The 21,206-nt window shown below is 39.2% G+C and overlaps 1 protein-coding gene across 7 annotated transcripts in view; it reads left to right on the forward strand.

Annotated features, from left to right (window-relative positions):
• The first annotated feature begins 399 nt into the window (after positions 1 to 399).
• LOC137423051 (insulin-like growth factor 2) overlaps positions 400 to 21,206 on the forward strand; it is a 31,659-nt gene continuing 10,852 nt past the window's right edge. For 4 of the 7 annotated variants that reach the window (XM_068109846.2, XM_068109856.2, XM_068109838.2 and 1 more), the window contains exons 1-2: positions 432 to 792; positions 2,849 to 3,002. In XM_068109846.2, coding sequence (XP_067965947.1) covers positions 559 to 792; positions 2,849 to 3,002 — 388 coding nt within the window. In that variant the 5' untranslated portion in view covers positions 432 to 558. Of the gene's footprint in view, positions 793 to 2,848; positions 3,003 to 21,206 lie in introns of all 7 variants that reach the window. The other 3 variants (XM_068109826.2, XM_068109863.2, XM_078771135.1) reach the window with 3 other exon arrangements.

Consider the following 21,206-nt stretch of genomic DNA (forward strand, 5'->3'; position numbering starts at 1 on the left):
CCTGCGCCGCACGCGGAGACTCCGCGTATCGAGATGAGGTTTGATTCGAGGAGTTGAGTGACAGGAAATCTGTGCCGTGGCGAGACAGACAGGAGTGTTCCATCGATCCGTCTGTGAGAGATCGTTGCGACGCGCGGGACGGGAGATCCTCCGGAGAAACGCTTCGGTGCCACTCGGAGAACAAGGCACACGGAGAGGCGACTCGTCGGGAGGAGGCTGCGATGGCCATCGCAAGGTATACAGGATGAAGGAACTTTCATTTGCACAGTGAGATCAATCGAACAGCTGTGGAGCAAACGAGCTGCGCCTGGGGTGGGCGGTTGCGGGAGAGGGTGGGGTATTCGTGGGGCGGTGGGCGGCTGGGGGAGGAGAGCGCACGACTATTTCGCACACACTCTTATAAAAAGGCGGGGTGCATCGGGTACCCCCTCGCTCGGTGGCCGCCGTGAGTCGAGCGTCCACACTTCTCTCCTGTTCCGCTCTCCCCTCCCTGGCCCGAGCCGTCAGAAACACCCTTTCCCCCTGCCCCCCACCCCTTACTCGTGAACCGAGCTCGCCATGGATTCCTGCGGCCGCTCGCATCGAGGCAACAGTCCGAAGCGACGCGGCTCCTCCTGCCAGGTACCGCGGTCCGTTCCTCCAAAGTTGGAGGAGTTGCGCGTTTTCGTGCCGATCGAGTCGTTCGTGCGCACACCCGAGCCCATCGAAGCCCATCCTCGTATCATGGACCGGCAGGCAGACGCGAGTCCTCATGACGTGCGAGGCAAAAAGTGTGCCAACGTGAAGTTACAGGTAGAAGTGTGAACGCGAGCATTTCCGATGTTGTTCTTCTTTCATTAAAATTAAAAGGAGCAGATATTTTAAAATCTCTCCGAACTTGCGAGTGCAGAATGTGCGGATTTGGCTGAGCGGGTGAAACGATGGGTTTTGGCGCCGCAGGTCGACGACGATGTTCGACAGAATGTGCACCGCACCTGTGTGTACCTTGGCACCTATTGGCTCGGATCGGCGTTCGGTGCCGTTTTTGCAGCGTGACGGGCACGGGACATCAAGCGTTTGAACTGCGCAAAGTTGCTCCGTCTCATGGAAAACAAAGAAAAACAGCGCGTTACGTCCTCGATATAAAACTGCAGGGGTGACGTAAGGGTAACCAAAGACGGAGGGGGGGTTGGGGAGGGGGAGGGTGGGTATACCTATAGGTGTTGTGTATTGAACGAAAAAGGTTGGGTGGAGGCTGAAATCAAAGCTTGCGCGATATTGTGCGCACAAATGTATGGAAAAATAATAGGGCGCAACAATAGGTATTGTACAAAGGGTTGTAACAATGATGTCATTTGTTGCTAAAAATAGCCACAAAAGCTACGTCGGTGTCACGATCCTGTGTCTGCGACGTGTCGCTGTCGTGTTGCAGCAGAACGCCGCGACCGAGCATCGCGTAGAGTGCAAAGAGACGATTCCACGATTCGAGGATGCACCCGTCGGGTTGGAGATAGGTGCGGGAGAGAGAGAGAGGAAGGAGCTAGTGGGGCTTTGTGGGAGAAGCTCTGGTGGAGGCAAACGGGGTCGTCGGTCAGAAAGTCCGAGGGTTGTGGGATAACCTCTGCTGCAGCAACCATCGCCGCTGCCTGTTGCCCACAAGCATCGGTCTTCCTTAAGATCATGCCCCGACGCTCCGTGGAGATCATCATGACACCTCCCTTCCTTACCTCGTCCTCCAGTGAGAACAGAAGGTCGATTTCTAAAGGTAGAGAGAGCTTCGAAGTGTGGACCACGATTCAAGGGTGCCAACTCGTGGGTCTTAACCTACCTCGTGACATGATCGTGGGCAGGGTAAATCAGATGCGAACATCTCAATCTCACTCACTCACTCACTCTCACTCTCTCACTCTCTCTCTCTCTCTCTCTCTCTCTCTCTCTCTCTCTCTCTCTCTCTCTCTCTCTGTCTCTGTCTCCAGAGATGGACCTGGATTGTGATGATCTCACCGCTCGGTGCAATCGTGATGTAATACTTGAACACCGAGGAGGGGGCAAAAAACCGTCTGCGTTGATTGTCTGCACCGGGATTCGCCGTGGGTTCAGAAATCTTGGACAGGGGCGACGTGAGAAGGTGCACGGACGGTGCGAGGACCGCGTTCTGCAAAGACGTTCGCTTTGTACCGTCGCTTGAAAAAGGCAGCAGAATATCATTCCCAGTACTTTCCAAACGCACAGTGTCCACGGACGCGATAATACCTCCGCATTACGCATGTACCGAGACATCTTTTTTCGTGGCTTTTCGTGCCTCTTGGAGCACTTTCGCGGCTTCTCTCGTCACCTCGGCAGAGGAACGGACCCAGCACGAGGGGTCGACGTGACCAGGGCATTGCATTAGGGCGCAAATCGGTCTCCATCAAATCATCGTCGTATTTTTGGAATGCGTCCCCATCCGCGAGGCACGAGTCGCCTTCCCGGGCAAGTCGTGGCAAGCCTCGCCGGTCCCCTGGGCGCGGCCGCATAGAAGGTGGCTCACCCACGTTGTGGCTCTTCTGGGTCACCCCCGGGGCTGCCCATATGATCACCTCTCTCTCTCTCTCTCTCTTTCTCTCTCTCTATATATATCTCTCTCTATCTCTATCTCTATCTCTCTCTCCCTCTCTCTCTCTCTCACCCCCCAATGGCCGATTTCTCAGAGATCAGTCGAGCTGACCGTTGCTCGATTTCTGATATATTATTTACATTTTATTGCTATTGTACATCCTTCGATTAGAGAAGGTGTGACTCACCATTAATCCTGCTATTTGCCTTCGCCGGTGTACTTTCTTCCTCTCGTCATAACCACACTTTCTGTCTTTCACCCCATCTTTCACAGCTGTGTCGGGTGTTCCCACCGCACCGCCTCTTGCTCCTGTCAGTGACTTTCAGCCTGTCTGTCATGGTCGTCGGCGCGGCGCCGGAGACCCTCTGCGGAGCCGAGCTGGTGGACGCGCTGCAGTTCGTGTGTGGGACACGGGGATTTCACTTTCGTAAGTGACCGGGGTGAGGGTGACACCTGAACACCTGATGTGGTTACGGAGCACTCTGATAGCTGGTACATATGGCAAAATAATTACTTCCTTCCACCCCTATAGAGGAGTGGAGTGAAGGAGCTGAACGACATTTATTAACGGCCTCAAAATGGTCACCCCACTGGCGAGCGAGTTAAGCCTTTGTGGAGACTCTGCCGAACTCGTTTCACTGCTTCAACTGGTCCTCTAACAAGTAGAGCGATCCTGGCGGGGGTCAGACATGCTTCTCAAGCTCGTAGCCCCTAATACTCCCAATCTCACAAGTCGCCATTTTCTTTGGAATTCTTATTTCCTGGAAAGCACGCAAAACGAGAGTGGCTCGCTACCCCCCGGTGGAAACGCGCTCCGTGCCGCGACCCTCCCGAGGTCCTCCTGCAGCTCCTCCCATCCTCTTTCCTTCTCCCGAACACCCGCTCGCAGTCGTTCCCACTTCCCACCACCGCGCACTCTGGGCACGCCGCTCCTGCACTCCCACAGCGTAACGTTAGCCCCAGCGAGCCAACTCGCATCCACCGCGCTCCCTCCATCACCGCGTGGAAAACGAGCCAAATGGCTCAGGATTCAGGAATAACCTCATGTTCAAACGGCATCCTCGCCGTGTCCATCCCGCTGCGCGCCTGCAGGGGGCGCACGAGTCGCTAACAATGCAGAACCTGGTGCTGAAACGTCCAGTGGACACAACATAACCGAGTGAGGATCCGATGGATACATGGATCAATCAGCGCACCTGAGTTAGCACGTGCAAACCCTTCGACGAGCATACACACACACACACACACACTACAGGATCACAGTGAACAACAGCAACTTACACACACACACACACACACACACACACACACACACACACACACACACACACACACAGTACAGGATCACAGTCAACAACAGCAACTTACACACACACACACACACACACACACACACACACACACATGCACACACACAAACACACACACTACAGGATCACAGTCAACTATAAGTTACACACACACACACACATATATATATACACACACCACACACACACACAATTTGCCTGGAAGGGTACCGTTCCACCTTCTGAAACCTGCATATGTCGATAACAAAAATGACACCTCGTTAACATGACCTCTTTAACACCTCCTCTCACATATACACTTCTCTCTACGTCACTGAGGAAAACCTGCACATTCGGTCACGTGGTCGGTCACGTGGGTTTGTTTGCCATGAATATACAAACCAGAGGTCTGGGGTCGAGGTCCAGTGAAGGATTGGGTACATTCCAGTCGTGTAGACAGAATGTCGGTATGTACATTTGGATTACACACACACAATGTATAATATGTATAATATGTATATATGTTGGTTGATAGAGGTTAGGTCTAACTGTTGTTTGGTTGAAGAGAAGAGTGGAGAAATAAGAACAAACCATAAACGTCATATTATAATAAAAACCAAAGAGATAACAACCAAAGATGGCGGCCTAGATCATGAAGATGATTGATGATCGACTAACCTGGGATGGGAATCTGAACGCGTGGAGGGACAAGACCATATGAAGGGAATGAGCCTGAGGGGAATGAGGAAATAAATGAGGGGAATGAGGTGAGGGGCATGAAGGGAATGAAGGAGGGGAATGAAAGTATTTGGGGGGAATGAGGAGAATTAGGAACAAAAATTAGGCGATTGAGATAATAAAGAAAGAAAGCTCAAGGTGTTCGCCGGACCGATCGTGAAACTGAAACAAAGGGTTCTGTTTGAGGAAATGGCACCTGTGGTGAGGAGGGCATTTTAATTGGTCAATTCACTTCAAGCGATTGTGTGGAAGGATTCTCTTTTTCCCTCATTCTGTGCGAAAGACAAAGACAGAATGAGACACAGAGCGAGAAGGGAGCAATGAGGATGTTAATGAAGAAGATCATCGCGACCCACGTGACGCCAAAACGTGCAAGGAAATGTCCAGGGAGACGTAATACCTCGTCCACTGACGTCATATCCTGTCATTCTTGGGAAGTCACAACAAACAAATCATATTCACGATAATAACAACAACCAAATCATTCACAATAATAACAACAACCAAATCATTCACAATAATAACAACAACCAAATCATTCACAATAATAACAACAACCAAATCATTCACAATAATAACAACAACCAAATCATTCACAATAATAACAACAACCAAATCATTCACAATAATAACAACAACCAAATCATTCACAATAATAACAACAACCAAATCATTCACAATAATAACAACAACCAAATCATTCACAATAATAACAACAACCAAATCATTCACAATAATAACAACAACCAAATCATTCACAATAATAACAACAACCAAATCATTCACAATAATAACAACAACCAAATCATTCACAATAATAACAACAACCAAATCATTCACAATAATAACAACAGCCAAATCATTCACAATAATAACAACAACCAAATCATTCACAATAATAACAACAACCAAATCATTCACAATAATAACAACAACCAAATCATTCACAATAATAACAACAACCAAATCATTCACAATAATAACAACAACCAAATCATTCACAATAATAACAACCAAATCATTCACAATAATAACAACAACCAAATCATTCACAATAATAACAACAACCAAATCATTCACAATAATAACAACAACCAAATCATTCACAATAATAACAACAACCAAATCATTCACAATAATAACAACAACCAAAACATTCACAATAATAACAACAACCAAAACATTCACAATAATAACAACCAAATCATTCACAATAATAACAACAACCAAATCATTCACAATAACAACAACCAAATCATTCACAATAACAACAACCAAATCATATTCACTATATTAACAACAACCAAATCATTCACAATAATAACAACAACCAAATCATTCACAATAACAACAACAACCAAATCATATTCACTATATTAACAACAACCAAATCATTCACAATAATAACAACAACCAAATCATTCACAATAATAACAACAACCAAAACATTCACAATAATAACAACAACCAAAACATTCACAATAATAACAACCAAATCATTCACAATAATAACAACAACCAAATCATTCACAATAACAACAACCAAATCATATTCACCATAATAACAACCAAATCATATTCACTATATTAACAACAACCAAATCATTCACAATAATAACAACAACCAAATCATTCACAATAACAACAACAACCAAATCATATTCACTATATTAACAACAACCAAATCATTCACAATAATAATAACAACCAAATCATTCACAATAACAACAACCAAATCATATTCACCATAATAACAACCAAATCATATTCACTATATTAACAACAACCAAATCATTCACAATAATAATAACAACCAAATCATTCACAATAACAACAACCAAATCATTCACAATAACAACAACCAAATCATATTCACCATAATAACAACCAAATCATATTCACTATATTAACAACAACCAAATCATTCACAATAATAACAACAACCAAATCATTCACAATAATAACAACAACCAAATCATTCACAATAATAACAACAACCAAAACATTCACAATAATAACAACCAAATCATTCACAATAACAACAACCAAATCATATTCACCATAATAACAACCAAATCATATTCACTATATTAACAACAACCAAATCATTCACAATAATAATAACAACCAAATCATTCACAATAACAACAACCAAATCATTCACAATAACAACAACCAAATCATATTCACCATAATAACAACCAAATCATATTCACTATATTAACAACAACCAAATCATTCACAATAATAACAACAACCAAATCATTCACAATAATAACAACAACCAAATCATTCACAATAATAACAACAACCAAAACATTCACAATAATAACAACCAAATCATTCACAATAACAACAACAACCAAATCATTCACAATAACAACAACCAAATCATTCACAATAACAACAACCAAATCATATTCACCATAATAACAACCAAATCATATTCACTATATTAACAACAACCAAATCATATTCACTATAATAATAACAACCAAAGCATATTCACTATAATAATAACAACCAAATCATATTCACTATATTAACAACAACTAATCATATTCACTATAATAACAACCTAATCATATTCACCATAATAACAACCAAATCATATTCACTATAATAATAACAACCAAATCATATTCACTATATTAACAACAACCTAATCATATTCACTATAATAATAACAACCAAATCATATTCACTATAATAATAACAACCAAATCATATTCACTATAATAACAACAACCAAATCATATTCACTATATTAACAACAACCAAATCATATTCACTATAATAATAACAACCAAATCATATTCACTATAATAATAACAACCAAATCATATTCACTATAATAATAACAACCAAATCATATTCACTATAATAACAACAACCAAATCATATTCACAATAATAACAATAACCTAGTCATATTGGCTATAACAACAACCAAATCATTCACAATAAAAACAACAACCAAATCATATTGGCTATAACAACAACCAAATCATTCACAATAAAAACAACAACCAAATCATATTGGCTACAACAACCAAATCATTCACAATAAAAACAACAACCAAATAATATTGGCTACAACAACCAAATCATTCACAATAAAAACAACAACCAAATCATATTGGCTATAACAACAACCAAATCATTCACAATAAAAACAACAACCAAATCATATTGGCTACAACAACCAAATCATTCACAATAAAAACAACAACCAAATCATATTGGCTATAACAACAACCAAATCATTCACAATAAAAACAACAACCAAATCATATTGGCTATAACAACAACCAAATAATTCACAATAAAAACAACAACCAAATAATATTGGCTATAACAACAACCAAATCATTCACAATAAAAACAACAACCAAATCATATTGGCTATAACAACAACCAAATCATTCACAATAAAAACAACAACCAAATCATATTGGCTATAACAACAACCAAATCATTCACAATAAAAACAACAACCAAATCATATTGGCTACAACAACCAAATCATTCACAATAAAAACAACAACCAAATCATATTGGCTACAACAACCAAATCATTCACAATAAAAACAACAACCAAATCATATTGGCTATAACAACAACCAAATCATTCACAATAAAAACAACAACCAAATCATATTGGCTACAACAACCAAATCATTCACAATAAAAACAACAACCAAATCATATTGGCTATAACAACAACCAAATCATTCACAATAAAAACAACAACCAAATCATATTGGCTATAACAACAACCAAATCATTCACAATAAAAACAACAACCAAATCATATTGGCTACAACAACCGAATCATTCACAATAAAAACAACAACCAAATCATATTGGCTACAACAACCAAATCATTCACAATAAAAACAACAACCAAATCATATTCACTGTAACAACAACCAAATCATATTCACTGTAACAACAAACAAATCATATTGGCTATAACAACAACCAAATCATTCACAATAAAAACAACAACCAAATCATATTGGCTACAACAACCAAATCATTCACAATAAAAACAACAACCAAATCATATTCACTGCAACAACAAACAAATCATATTCAGTATAATAACAACAACCAAACAATATTCACTATAATAACAACAAAATCATATTCACTATAATAACAACAACCAAATAATATTCACTATAATAACAACAAAATCATATTCACTATAATAACAACAACCAAATCATATTCACAATAATAACAACAACCAAATCATATTCACAATAATAACAATAACCTAGTCATATTCACTGTAATAATAACAACCTAATCATATTCACTATAATAACAACAACCTAATCATATTCACAATAATAACAACAACCAAATCATATTCACAATAATAACAATAACCTAGTCATATTCACTGTAATAATAGCAACCTAATCATATTCACAATAATACCAACAACCTCATCATATTCATTGTCATAATAACAACGTAATCATATTCACTATAATAACAACAACCAAATCATATTCACAATAATAACAATAACCTAGTCATATTCACTGTAATAATAGCAACCTAATCATATTCACTATAATAACAACAACCAAATCATATTCACAATAATAACAACAACCTCATCATATTCACTATCATAATAACAAAATCATATTCACTATAATAACAACAACCAAACCATATTCACTATAATAACAACAACCAAATCATATTCACTATAATAACAACAACCAAATCATATTCACTATAATAACAACAACCAAACCATATTCACTATAATAACAACAACCAAATCATATTCACTATAATAACAACAACCAAATCATATTCACTATAATAACAACAACCAAACCATATTCACTATAATAACAACAACCAAATCATATTCACTATAATAACAACAACCTCATCATATTCACCATAATAACAAAATCATATTCACTATAATAACAACAACCAAATCATATTCACTATAATAACAACAACCTCATCATATTCACTATAATAACAAAATCATATTCACGATAATAACAACAACCTCATCATATTCACTATAATAACAACAACCTCATCATATTCACTATCATAATAACAAAATCATATTCACTATAATAACAACAACCAAACCATATTCACTATAATAACAACAACCTCATCATATTCACTATCATAATAACAAAATCATATTCACTATAATAACAACAACCAAACCATATTCACTATAATAACAACAACCAAATCATATTCACTATAATAACAACAACCTCATCATATTCACTATCATAATAACAAAATCATATTCACTATAATAACAACAACCAAACCATATTCACTATAATAACAACAACCAAATCATATTCACTATAATAACAACAACCAAATCATATTCACTATAATAACAACAAAATCATATTCACTATAATAACAACAACCTCATCATATTCACTATAATAACAACAACCAAATCATATTCACTATAATAACAACAACCTAATCATATTCACTATAATAACAACAACCAAATCATATTCACTATAATAACAACAACCAAACCATATTCACTATAATAACAACCTAATCATATTCACTATGATAACAACAACCTCATCATATTCACTATCATAATAACAACCAAATCATATTCACTATAATAACAACAACCTAATCATATTCACTATCATAATAACAACCTAATCATATTCACTATAATAACAACAACCAAATCATATTCACTATAATAACAACAACCAAATCATATTCACTATAATAACAACAACCTCATCATATTCACTATAATAACAACCTAATCATATTCACGATAATAACAACAACCTCATCATATTCACTATAATAACAACAACCTCATCATATTCACTATCATAATAACAAAATCATATTCACTATAATAACAACAACCAAACCATATTCACTATAATAACAACAACCTCATCATATTCACTATCATAATAACAAAATCATATTCACTATAATAACAACAACCAAACCATATTCACTATAATAACAACAACCAAATCATATTCACTATAATAACAACAACCTCATCATATTCACTATCATAATAACAAAATCATATTCACTATAATAACAACAACCAAACCATATTCACTATAATAACAACAACCAAATCATATTCACTATAATAACAACAACCAAATCATATTCACTATAATAACAACAAAATCATATTCACTATAATAACAACAACCTCATCATATTCACTATAATAACAACAACCAAATCATATTCACTATAATAACAACAACCTAATCATATTCACTATAATAACAACAACCAAATCATATTCACTATAATAACAACAACCAAACCATATTCACTATAATAACAACCTAATCATATTCACTATGATAACAACAACCTCATCATATTCACTATCATAATAACAACCAAATCATATTCACTATAATAACAACAACCTAATCATATTCACTATCATAATAACAACCTAATCATATTCACTATAATAACAACAACCAAATCATATTCACTATAATAACAACAACCAAATCATATTCACTATAATAACAACAACCTCATCATATTCACTATAATAACAACCTAATCATATTCACTATAATAACAACAACCAAATCATATTCACTATAATAACAACAACCTCATCATATTCACTGTCATAATAACAACCTAATCATATTCACTATAATAACAACAACAAAATCATATTCACTATAATAACAACAACCAAACCATATTCACAATAATAACAACAACCTCATCATATTCACTATCATAATAACAACCTAATCATATTCACTATAATAACAACAACCAAATCATATTCACTATCATAATAACAACCTAATCATATTCACTATAATAACAACAACCTCATCATATTCACTATAATAATAACAACCTAATCATATTCACTATAATAACAACAACCAAATCATATTCACTATCATAATAACAACCTAATCATATTCACTATAATAACAACAACCTCATCATATTCACTATCATAATAACAACCTAATCATATTCACTATAATAACAACAACCAAATCATATTCACTATAATAACAACAACCTCATCATATTCATTGTCATAATAACAACCAAATCATATTCACTATAATAACAGCAACCAAATCATATTCACTATAATAACAACCTAATCATATTCACTATAATAACAACAACCAAATCATATTCACTATAATAACAACAAAATCATATTCACGATAATAACAACAACCAAACCATAACCTCCATCCACCTTTGGTTGTGGAGGTAATAATCTTTTACAAAACTGCACATTGTTTATTCTTCAAACCCATTTTTATATCACATTAGCATTCTATAAAGTACGTATATACTGCATATACATATACATATATGCATCGTGGATATTATATTATATTATATTATATTATATATATATATAGAAATAGTAGAAACTCCACAGTACGAGCAGGGCGTCTCACTTGCATTAAATAAATAATCGGGAGATTAAATCAGACGCGGACGAAGCTTCAAGACGGTCGATCTTTAATTTTCGACAAGCTTTCGACCAACAAAGGTCTTCTTCTTAGTCGTCCCCAAGTTCAACAGAAGTCATCCGAAGAAGAAGGTCATCACAACGGAAGAAGTGTGTTTGGGGTCTTTATATATATATATATATATACATTCCTGGCCAAAAATATTGGCACCCTTGCACATTTTTTAAATAACTCACAATTTTCTACCCAAAAAAAGATGAAATTGACAAAAGTATTTGGTCTTCACATTCTTTATTTCACTATTACAGAACCTTTGTTTTTGATTCAGAACTTAATATATCCATTGACAAAATTATTGACACCCTCGATTAATATTTGGGAACACAACAAACCGTTGGACAAAATAACTGCAGTCAAGCGCTTCCTATCACCATTAATGAGCTTCCTACACCTCTATACTGACAGCTTGGCCCACTCTTCTTGAGCAAACTGCTCCAGTCTCCCAGATTTGAAGGGTGCCTTATCCCAACTGATGTTTTCAGATCTCCCCACAGGTGTTCAATGGGATTTAGATCTGGACTCATTTCTGACCACTTCAGAACATTCCAGCGTTTTGTCTTGAACCATTCCTGGGTGCTTTTTGAAGTGTGTTTGGGGTCATTGTCCTTCTGCAAGACCAATGACCTTCGCCGGAGACCCAGATTTCTGACACTGGGTTGAACATTGCGCTCCAAAATGCCTTTTTAATCTCCTGATTTCATGATGCCATTCGCACATTCAAGGTACCCAGTACCAGAGGCAGCACAGCAACCCCAAAACATCACTGAACCTCCTCCATGTTTGACTGTAGGGAAGGTGTTCTTTTCTTTGAAGACTTCATTTTGTTTTCTGTAAACATAGAGATGATGTGCTTTCCAAAAAAGCTCTAATTTGGTCTCATCTGTCCATGGGACATTCTCCCAGAATAATTTTGGCTTGTTCAGGTGTGTTTTGGCAAACTCCAGTCGGGCTTTCTTTGCAGTGGGCTCCGCCTGGGTCTCCCAGGTATAGAACCCCCTTTCATTGGTTAGGCGACGGATGGTGCGAGTTGAAACTGTCGTACCTTGTGTCTGAAGGTCAGCTTGAATCTGGTTGGCAGTCGATTGAGGTGCTCTCTCCACCATTCAAAAAATCCTTCGCTGCAATCTTCGATCAAGTTTTCTCTTGCAGCCACATCCAGGGAGATTGGCTACAGTGCAATGGGCCATAAACGTCCTGATAACATTGTGTACGGTGGACACAGGAACATCAAGGTCTCTGGAGATGGACTTGCAGCCTTGAGATTGTCCATGCTTGGTTATAATCTTGTGTCTGACCTCCTCAGACAATTCTCTGGTTTTCTTTCTTTTCTCCATGCTCATTGGCACACAGTGACACAAAACAGCAGAATGGCTCCTTTTCTCCATTCAAACTGGTTGAATGAGTGATTTTTATATTGCAGGCAACTGCAACTCACCACAGGTGAGTTCAATTCCAAAGTATAGGCGAATCACCTGCTTGAAATCTAATTATTTCTATAAACTACTAAAAGGTACTAATGATATTGTCTGGGCCATTTTAGGATTTCTGTGTGGAATAAGCTAAGATTTAGTTATCTTTTCAGCTTTTTTTTTTGATTTTGTTCCACTGCAAACCAAAGAAACACATATGTGGATACCAAAAGATTTTTTAATTTCAGCAATTTTCTGGAAGAAATGGTACATTATTTGAAAAAGGTGCAAGGGTGCCAATATTTTTGGCCACGACTGTACATATATGAAGCATACTCTTTATGGAGTGTTGGTGTTGCTGAAGCAGTTTCTTGGCAAGGTTTAAGTTGGGTAGTTTGCCAACCGTCTCCCAATTGTAGTTATGGCAAAAATTTGTAATTTGTTTAGGGTGCCGGAGATAACTCGCTTCCTCTTCATGAAGGACACCATGGGATCTTTCACGTCCACCAACGAATGTCAGCAGATGGGACACCAGTTTATCTTCCATCCAGGGATGGCACATCCATTGATGAATCTCACTGCGTGTAAAACACCAGGATGACAGTTGATAGCTGGGTCGGGATTCAAACCCAGGCGAGACGGCTGAGAGACGAGTGTGTGTACCACCAGGGTGTCTCGTGAGCCCATGCACATACAGTGCCCTCCATAAATAATGGAACAGTGAAATAATTTTTAAATTATTATTGCTATATACTCAACAAAAGATGAATATGAGGCAAGGGTACAGAAGGCAAGCTTTTATTTCTTGGTATTTCCATGTATACCATTTAACTTTACCATTTATTTACCAACTAATGGCTTTACCATTTAATTTAAAAAAATTTAACAAATTTAACTTCACTTTTCCAATAATTATGGAGGTTCAATAAAGTTATGCAGGTTCACATAAAGTTCTAATATAGTTACAAGATTATTTGGTGTTATTGAAGGGTTAATTATTCATCAATATCCCTTAAATTAATGTGAATATAGGCGTTTTTTGTTTGTTTGTTTTTTTTGTATACAAGATCGAGGATCGTGTGAGAGCTAACTAACATCAATCACAGGAAAAAAAAAACCCAAAAACAAACGGACACACAACAACATACAAAAAGGGAGCGGGAGACAAGATGGGGAGAGAGAGAGAAGCACACAAGTACAACGTTTGAGAGCAGGGACATCGGGAGATCTGTGGGAAGGAGGGGGCGGGGGGTGGGAGAAGTATAAAACACATGGACACTGCAAGGAATTCCAGGAAAGAAGTTGATATTTCAAAAAAGTGTATCTGGGGTGAATTAACGAGGGTAGAAAAGATCAAGGTTTTGGATGGGGGGAAGATGAGAGATGGTGGTGAACAGCTGTTTTAAAGACCTGGATGGAGGAGTGGGATTGAAGAGAGTGAGGGAGTTTGTTCCAGAGGTGGGAGAAAAGAGGAATGAAAGAGAGAAGGTGAGCAGAGAGCCTAGATTTAGGCGGGGAGGAAGCATGGGAAGGCGGGGGGGGGGGGTGGAGGTGGGGGGTGGGAAAGTACGAAACACATGGACACTGCTGGAACTTCCAGGAAAAAAAAAAATGAATATCCTCAATTAGCAACCACCAGAATTGGATGTCTACATAGCCTCCCCTCTCATCCTAAAATGTTGAGTTTTCTGACACACAAGTGTCTGACTTCTCCACCCATCTTTCAGCTATATTTACCTATGTCAGCGTAGGTGGTCCTAGGTTATGTATGCACCCCTGTCTGTATGTCTGTGAGCAGTATATCTCAAAAAGTTGTGGATGTATTCGGCCAAAATTTGGTGGAGAGGTTGGATGTGTGACAAGGAATAATCGATTCAATTTTGGTGAAGATCCGGATTCGGATATGATAATAATCTTCTAAGTGCATCTTCACATTTGAGAGATCGGGCCAAAAACTATATACAGCACAATGTCTCAAAACATTGTGCACTGGTTATGTAAATGATAATTATTAAAGTGGCTTCGATTATATAGCATTGGGATTCTCATGCATGTACTACAGCTGTAGATGAACTTGGGCAGAGTAGAAGAACAGCAAAGGGCTTACCTTGTGTAACTTTTATTGGTTGCTTTATGCAGTTTTCATTGGGGAGAACAACATGGGAAAGGTTAATTTATATAATTTAGCCACCAGGGTTAATTGATTCGATGAATTGATATATATATATATATTTCATTTAGTCTAAATGGGTAGTGACTGAGCGCGGAAGAGAAATGGAGATGTGTGAATGGTGTGTGTGTGTGTGTGTGTGTGTGTGTGTGTGTGTGTGTGTGTGTGTGTGTGTGTGTTGCAGAAGTGGGTGTGGTTTTGCATTAATGTGTTTTTGTTTGAGTGGTGCATGTTGTAAGGGTGGTGGTCGGTTTTTTTGGTTTTTTTTGGTGTGCGAGTGGATGAAGGGCTGTGGATTCTGGGAGTGGAGGCGGTTTTGTTGTTGTAGTCTGTGTTCTCACTGGCTGCGGGTGGGGGTATGTACGCATCCGGATGTAGCTGCTGCATGTGGAGGCGTATGTGCCCCTGCTGGCCCACCTTATCTGACCGTATCGAGGTTGAAGGGCCGAAACAGGATTATGCTGAGGACATCGACTGGGCACCCGGTCATTGAGGCACACTTGTGACCAGGTGTGTTTTGAAATTATATAATATATGTTATAAAACAGGAGTGTCTGTCCGTCCGTCTGTCTGTCTGTCCATCCGTCCCCAAACTACTCCCACAGTTTTGGGGCTAGCCCCGCCATGTATATATATATATATATATATATATATATATATATATATATATATATATATATATATATATATATATATACATATACATATATACATAGTCAGGTCTGTGGCCGTTGAAGACCAGCCTTGGAGGGAAAGCCGGTCGGTCTTTACTCCGAGGCTAACAAGCCGAAAATTGGTGGCACTTTTTGGCGTGCATCGGACAAAAAGCAATGGGGTGCGTACCTGCATGGACAAAAGCCACACTGGTTTATTCATGGACCCAACACCATGCAAAGAAGACACAACAAAGGAAATGCAAGAATAATAATGGTTTAATGAAAATAAATGCAATACGATAAAAAAGAATGTTGAGGTAAAACAAATCCTACGGTGAGACGTCTCCACTGACAAACGAAAACAGGGGAAAGAAAAAATAAAAAGAAAAAATGTGCTTTTTATATCGGCCGGCACTCTTTTTTTTTTAGGAGCTTGCTGGTTGTTGAAGCTCGAAGCCCCACAGGCAGGAAGCGCACAAGACAGCCGCTCCTCGGCACCATGAATGTGAGGTCCTTTTTTAGGGTAATCTTCCCTCAGGTCCCTCTGCCGTCCGGGGAAGCACAACGCGAACCCACAAACCGCCACTAACAACTCCTCCTCATGATCGCAAAAGTCCACCCGAGCTCTGAAAGTTCTCCTCATGATCGCACACGAGAAAACACGACCGCCCACCACAAAGCCAGGACAAGAAAGACTGATTCTTATTCCTCCGTTCTCGAAGTCTCTCGATAACGTCACCCTGATCAATCATGCACTTCGGGGGCGGGGCGTCACGACACTCTTTACCGCCCACCGATTCTCCGCCTCTACTGGGTGGGGCTTAATTGCCGATTACAATTCCTTCGAGGCGGGGTTTATTTGTCAATCGTAATGTCCGGGTACTGCCGGCATTTATGCCGGTAGTTGTGGTTTAATGGAGCACTCGTTGTTATTGTTGTTGTTGTAATTGTAAAGATGTGGGTTATTTTGACCGGCTTGTTATAATTGTAAGAAAATAGGGGAAATCACAGGAGGCAATGACATACTGGGGAGATTAATGTTAAACCCTAGAGCTAATTAACATGTCTTCACTCCCTGTGTGAAGAACGCATGAACAACCTTAAACTCACAGTTTTTCTCCTTGCATGCATCGAGATGGGCTTCCTACTCACATGGCCCATGCTCATACTACACAATCCTATCTGTACAATATCTATTTATATCGACTTCTCGTGTGCTCTTCGAATGCTCCTCATGTTTCATTTGTTATGTGAATAAATAGTTACAAAACAAACTGGAACAGCAATCGGTAGAGCGGACGGACTACCAGGATGAACGGTTTATGTTTTGTATCCCACTGATAGTCCGAAACTGGGATTGAATCGGCTTGTTCTCATTACTTAGCCAACTCATCCACCAAGTTTTGTCATTACTTGTCCACAACCTTTTGAAATATCATGATATATATCGTTTTTGACCGTATCACTCAATGATGAAGATTGAATCACTTAAAAAAAAAACATCGTATCCGGTTCCGGATTCAGATCTTCACCGAAATCGAATCAATTCGTCCTTTGTTACACAGCAAACCCCTCCACTAGGTTTAGTCCGAATCCGACCATAACTCTTTGAGATATCCTGCTCACAGACAGAGAAGTAAACATACAGGCGTCACCTTTGGTGACGGAGGTAAATATTTCTGAGAAGTCATTTAATGCATTTAAACAGTTTCCTTTCAATGTAATATCTGTCCAAGGGGACTTATTCTTTCTCTTCAGAATGACAAAATGAGTTGGATTTGAGTGGATTATGAGAGAGGCCCTTTGTTGTCGTGTAATTGTATCGCCATTGTTTGGTTTTCCCAATCAGAAAGCACTGTCAATAGGTCGATAATAAGACAAATATCTATAAACTGAAGAGTACATCTTTTTGTAAAATTATCATCAAAACTCCTTTTACTGGTGAAGTTGCTGTCCTAGTTCAAATATTCGTCTTGGCCTGGCTCGTGTTCCCAACTCAACCTCTGGCTCATGATGTGGGGTAACAATTTGAGTGTGCAATAATTTATGGGGTTCAATATTTTTTACATTATAATTACAATGACAGTCCTTGTCATTGCAATTATAATGGAAAAATCCAATTGATGTACTCTACTGTCTTTGCCTTGATGTGATTGCGGATGACGAAGCTCCCCTTTGACCATGAGAAAAAATAAGTAAATAATGTGGAGAGTAAGAGGGAGTAGGAGAAAGAGAGAGAGAGAGAGATTTAAAAAAAACAAAAAAAACACGAGACAGAAAGAGAAGCTTTCACTCGTCACCACATTGCTAGAAAATGGTGGATTTGTTCGTAAGCGGATTGGTCATGTCTTTGCACAGCCTCAGCTGATGAGGTGTTCGGTGAATAATGTCCATGTGCAGGTGCGAACACAGCACAAAGCGCATGAGTTGGCCATTGAAGGAAAAAGAAAAACATGGAAGTTTTTGGAATGTATGAGCTAGCCTCATTGCTCTTATTTAATACTTATGTTTCTGATGCAAGGCAGCAGCCCAAAAGTGTTGCGTAACGACGTGCAACTCGAGAACTCTTTGGGGCTCCAAGACTCCATGAGCTCATCAGGTTAAACCGGAGGGGGTCCGGGGCTGGCTCTCAGGGTAAAACCCTCGCATTGCTCGGTGAGTCCCTCCGTCTCATGGAGATTCGAACCCTGGGATACAAAGGCAGTGTTCCAGCTGGCTGTTTGGCTGCACGGTCTGAAGGTAGTGACTCAATGTGCTGGCTATCCTATTCACGGACGTTTAACCACAAAATTATACACAACATCCCAGCTGGACAAAAGATCCTTAAGGTTCAAGCAGCTTTGAGGTCATTTCCAGGCAAAATGAAAGAAAAGTGCGATTGTGTATGATTATTCCACCTCTACCCGCCCCGCCCCCAATGTTCCAACACCCTGTGACGCCAATGATGATCAACACCCATGAGTTTCCCATAAACGCGACATAACGTTATTATAAACATAAACACATCGGAACCAATCAAAGGGCTGTGAACCGATGTCTGTGCTGCTCATTTATTTATTGAGTCTCGAATATGTGTTCGACTTGGTGGAGACGCAGTCAGGCCTCAAAAAAAATTTTTTTTTAACATCCTAAATTTTTATACTTAATCTAGTCTAAACTCACTTGTACATATCATACAAATAGAGACAAACAATGTGAAATGGGCATTCGGTCCATCGTGCCTGTGCTGCGTGTGAATCAAGTTGACATTCTTGGGAAGTTTACAATATTTTCATTGGCTCTGCAGTGAGTGATGTTGACGTTACTACGTCAAGACAATATCATATAAACAAAGTCATTCTAGCGAAACCAAAAATACCAGACTCATTACATCTTTTGTTCATTAATGAGACAAAAACCTCAGACAGCATGGGAAAGTTATATCAAGCATCTGGCAAGAAATGCTCAAGATATTGTTGTTAGAGAAAAAAAGTTTTGCTTCAAGTTTTGCTTGTGGACATTAACAAGATAAGTAATCCCAATACTTAGGCAGTTAGGACCGAAAAATAGGGCGTACCGTTCTTTTTTTCAGGAAAGCACCAAATTTGGCACAGATGTAGTATGGACCGATACAATTGTTTTCCTGAGGGGCGCCCAAAAATTCAGAACCCCTGGTGGCCGCCATATTGAATTTCAACATGACCGCCCTCTGTGACCTATTTCCCTCAATAACTTCTATACTATGAGCGATAACACCACAGTTCCAGTGTCTTACCCCATGTTTTCCTGGTCTCTGAATCCAATGGGATCAATTGCATAAAGATTGGCATCCATCATCTTTAATTTCAAGATGGCCGCCATGGTGTTTCCATTTTCCTTGAATCTCTCATAGTATTTTAGGTAAAATTTCAATTCCAAGTGATACACATTGTTTTATTGGTCTCTGATAACAATGGAACGGTATTAATTAATCAAAGTTACACACAGTTGCAGTTTTAACTTAAAATATTGTGGGCACTTGAAAGGTGGAGGCTCTCGCACAGACGCGTAGTACTACAAGCACTGTCCATCGCAGTCACACAGTGATGTGCAGGGCAGATTTGCCCTGGAGCATTTACAGTTGCCTTTACAGGCCGACTTACAATGGCAGCTTGTAAGCTCTGAACATGCCTCCTGTATCAGTGGTATTGTGGTCCAAATTGGTGTCCAAGAAGTCCCTGTTTTCATCCAGCCCCAATCAGCTGGTGATGGAAGTTCTGGGTAGGGCACAAGTGCCTGACTCCATACGTGTCCAGCCTGAAAACATGCACGTTTTAGGTGTTGGTCGAAGGCGTCTGCTGTTGGGGGAATGTGATCAATTGTTCTTGCCTTCTTCGTGAACAAGTGTCGGTGCATGTCATTCACTGTCTTTATCTCGGTAGTCCGGTCATAGAGGATGGCAACGTATCTTTCAATGCTCTGTAGTTCCATAGTAATAGCGTCCACAGATGGCCTATAAGCGAGAGCATGAAAGGTCTGCGTGATGCTGGGGTATGCCTCCCAAGCCTTCCAGGCTGTCTTTTTCCCAATTTGGGCAAAAAATGACACTGTGTCGCAGCCAGGGAAGGCATGAAATAATGGCAAAGACTCGGACTTCCTGCGGCCAAGGCCGGTGGCAATTTTATGGATGGCAAGGTAGCGGTAGCTTTTACCAGTGCCAATGGCAATCCAGAGTTCCTCCACACCGTGTGACTGGTAGGTAAAGTAGTGTGCTATTGCCAAGACCACAATATCAGAATCTACAGTTTGAATCAATACCCGTTTTCTCCCCTTTT

Source organism: Myxine glutinosa, chromosome 1, assembly GCF_964187855.1.
Source record: "Myxine glutinosa chromosome 1, kmMyxGlut1.1, whole genome shotgun sequence".
In the NCBI taxonomy this organism is placed as follows: Eukaryota; Metazoa; Chordata; class Myxini; order Myxiniformes; family Myxinidae; genus Myxine; species Myxine glutinosa.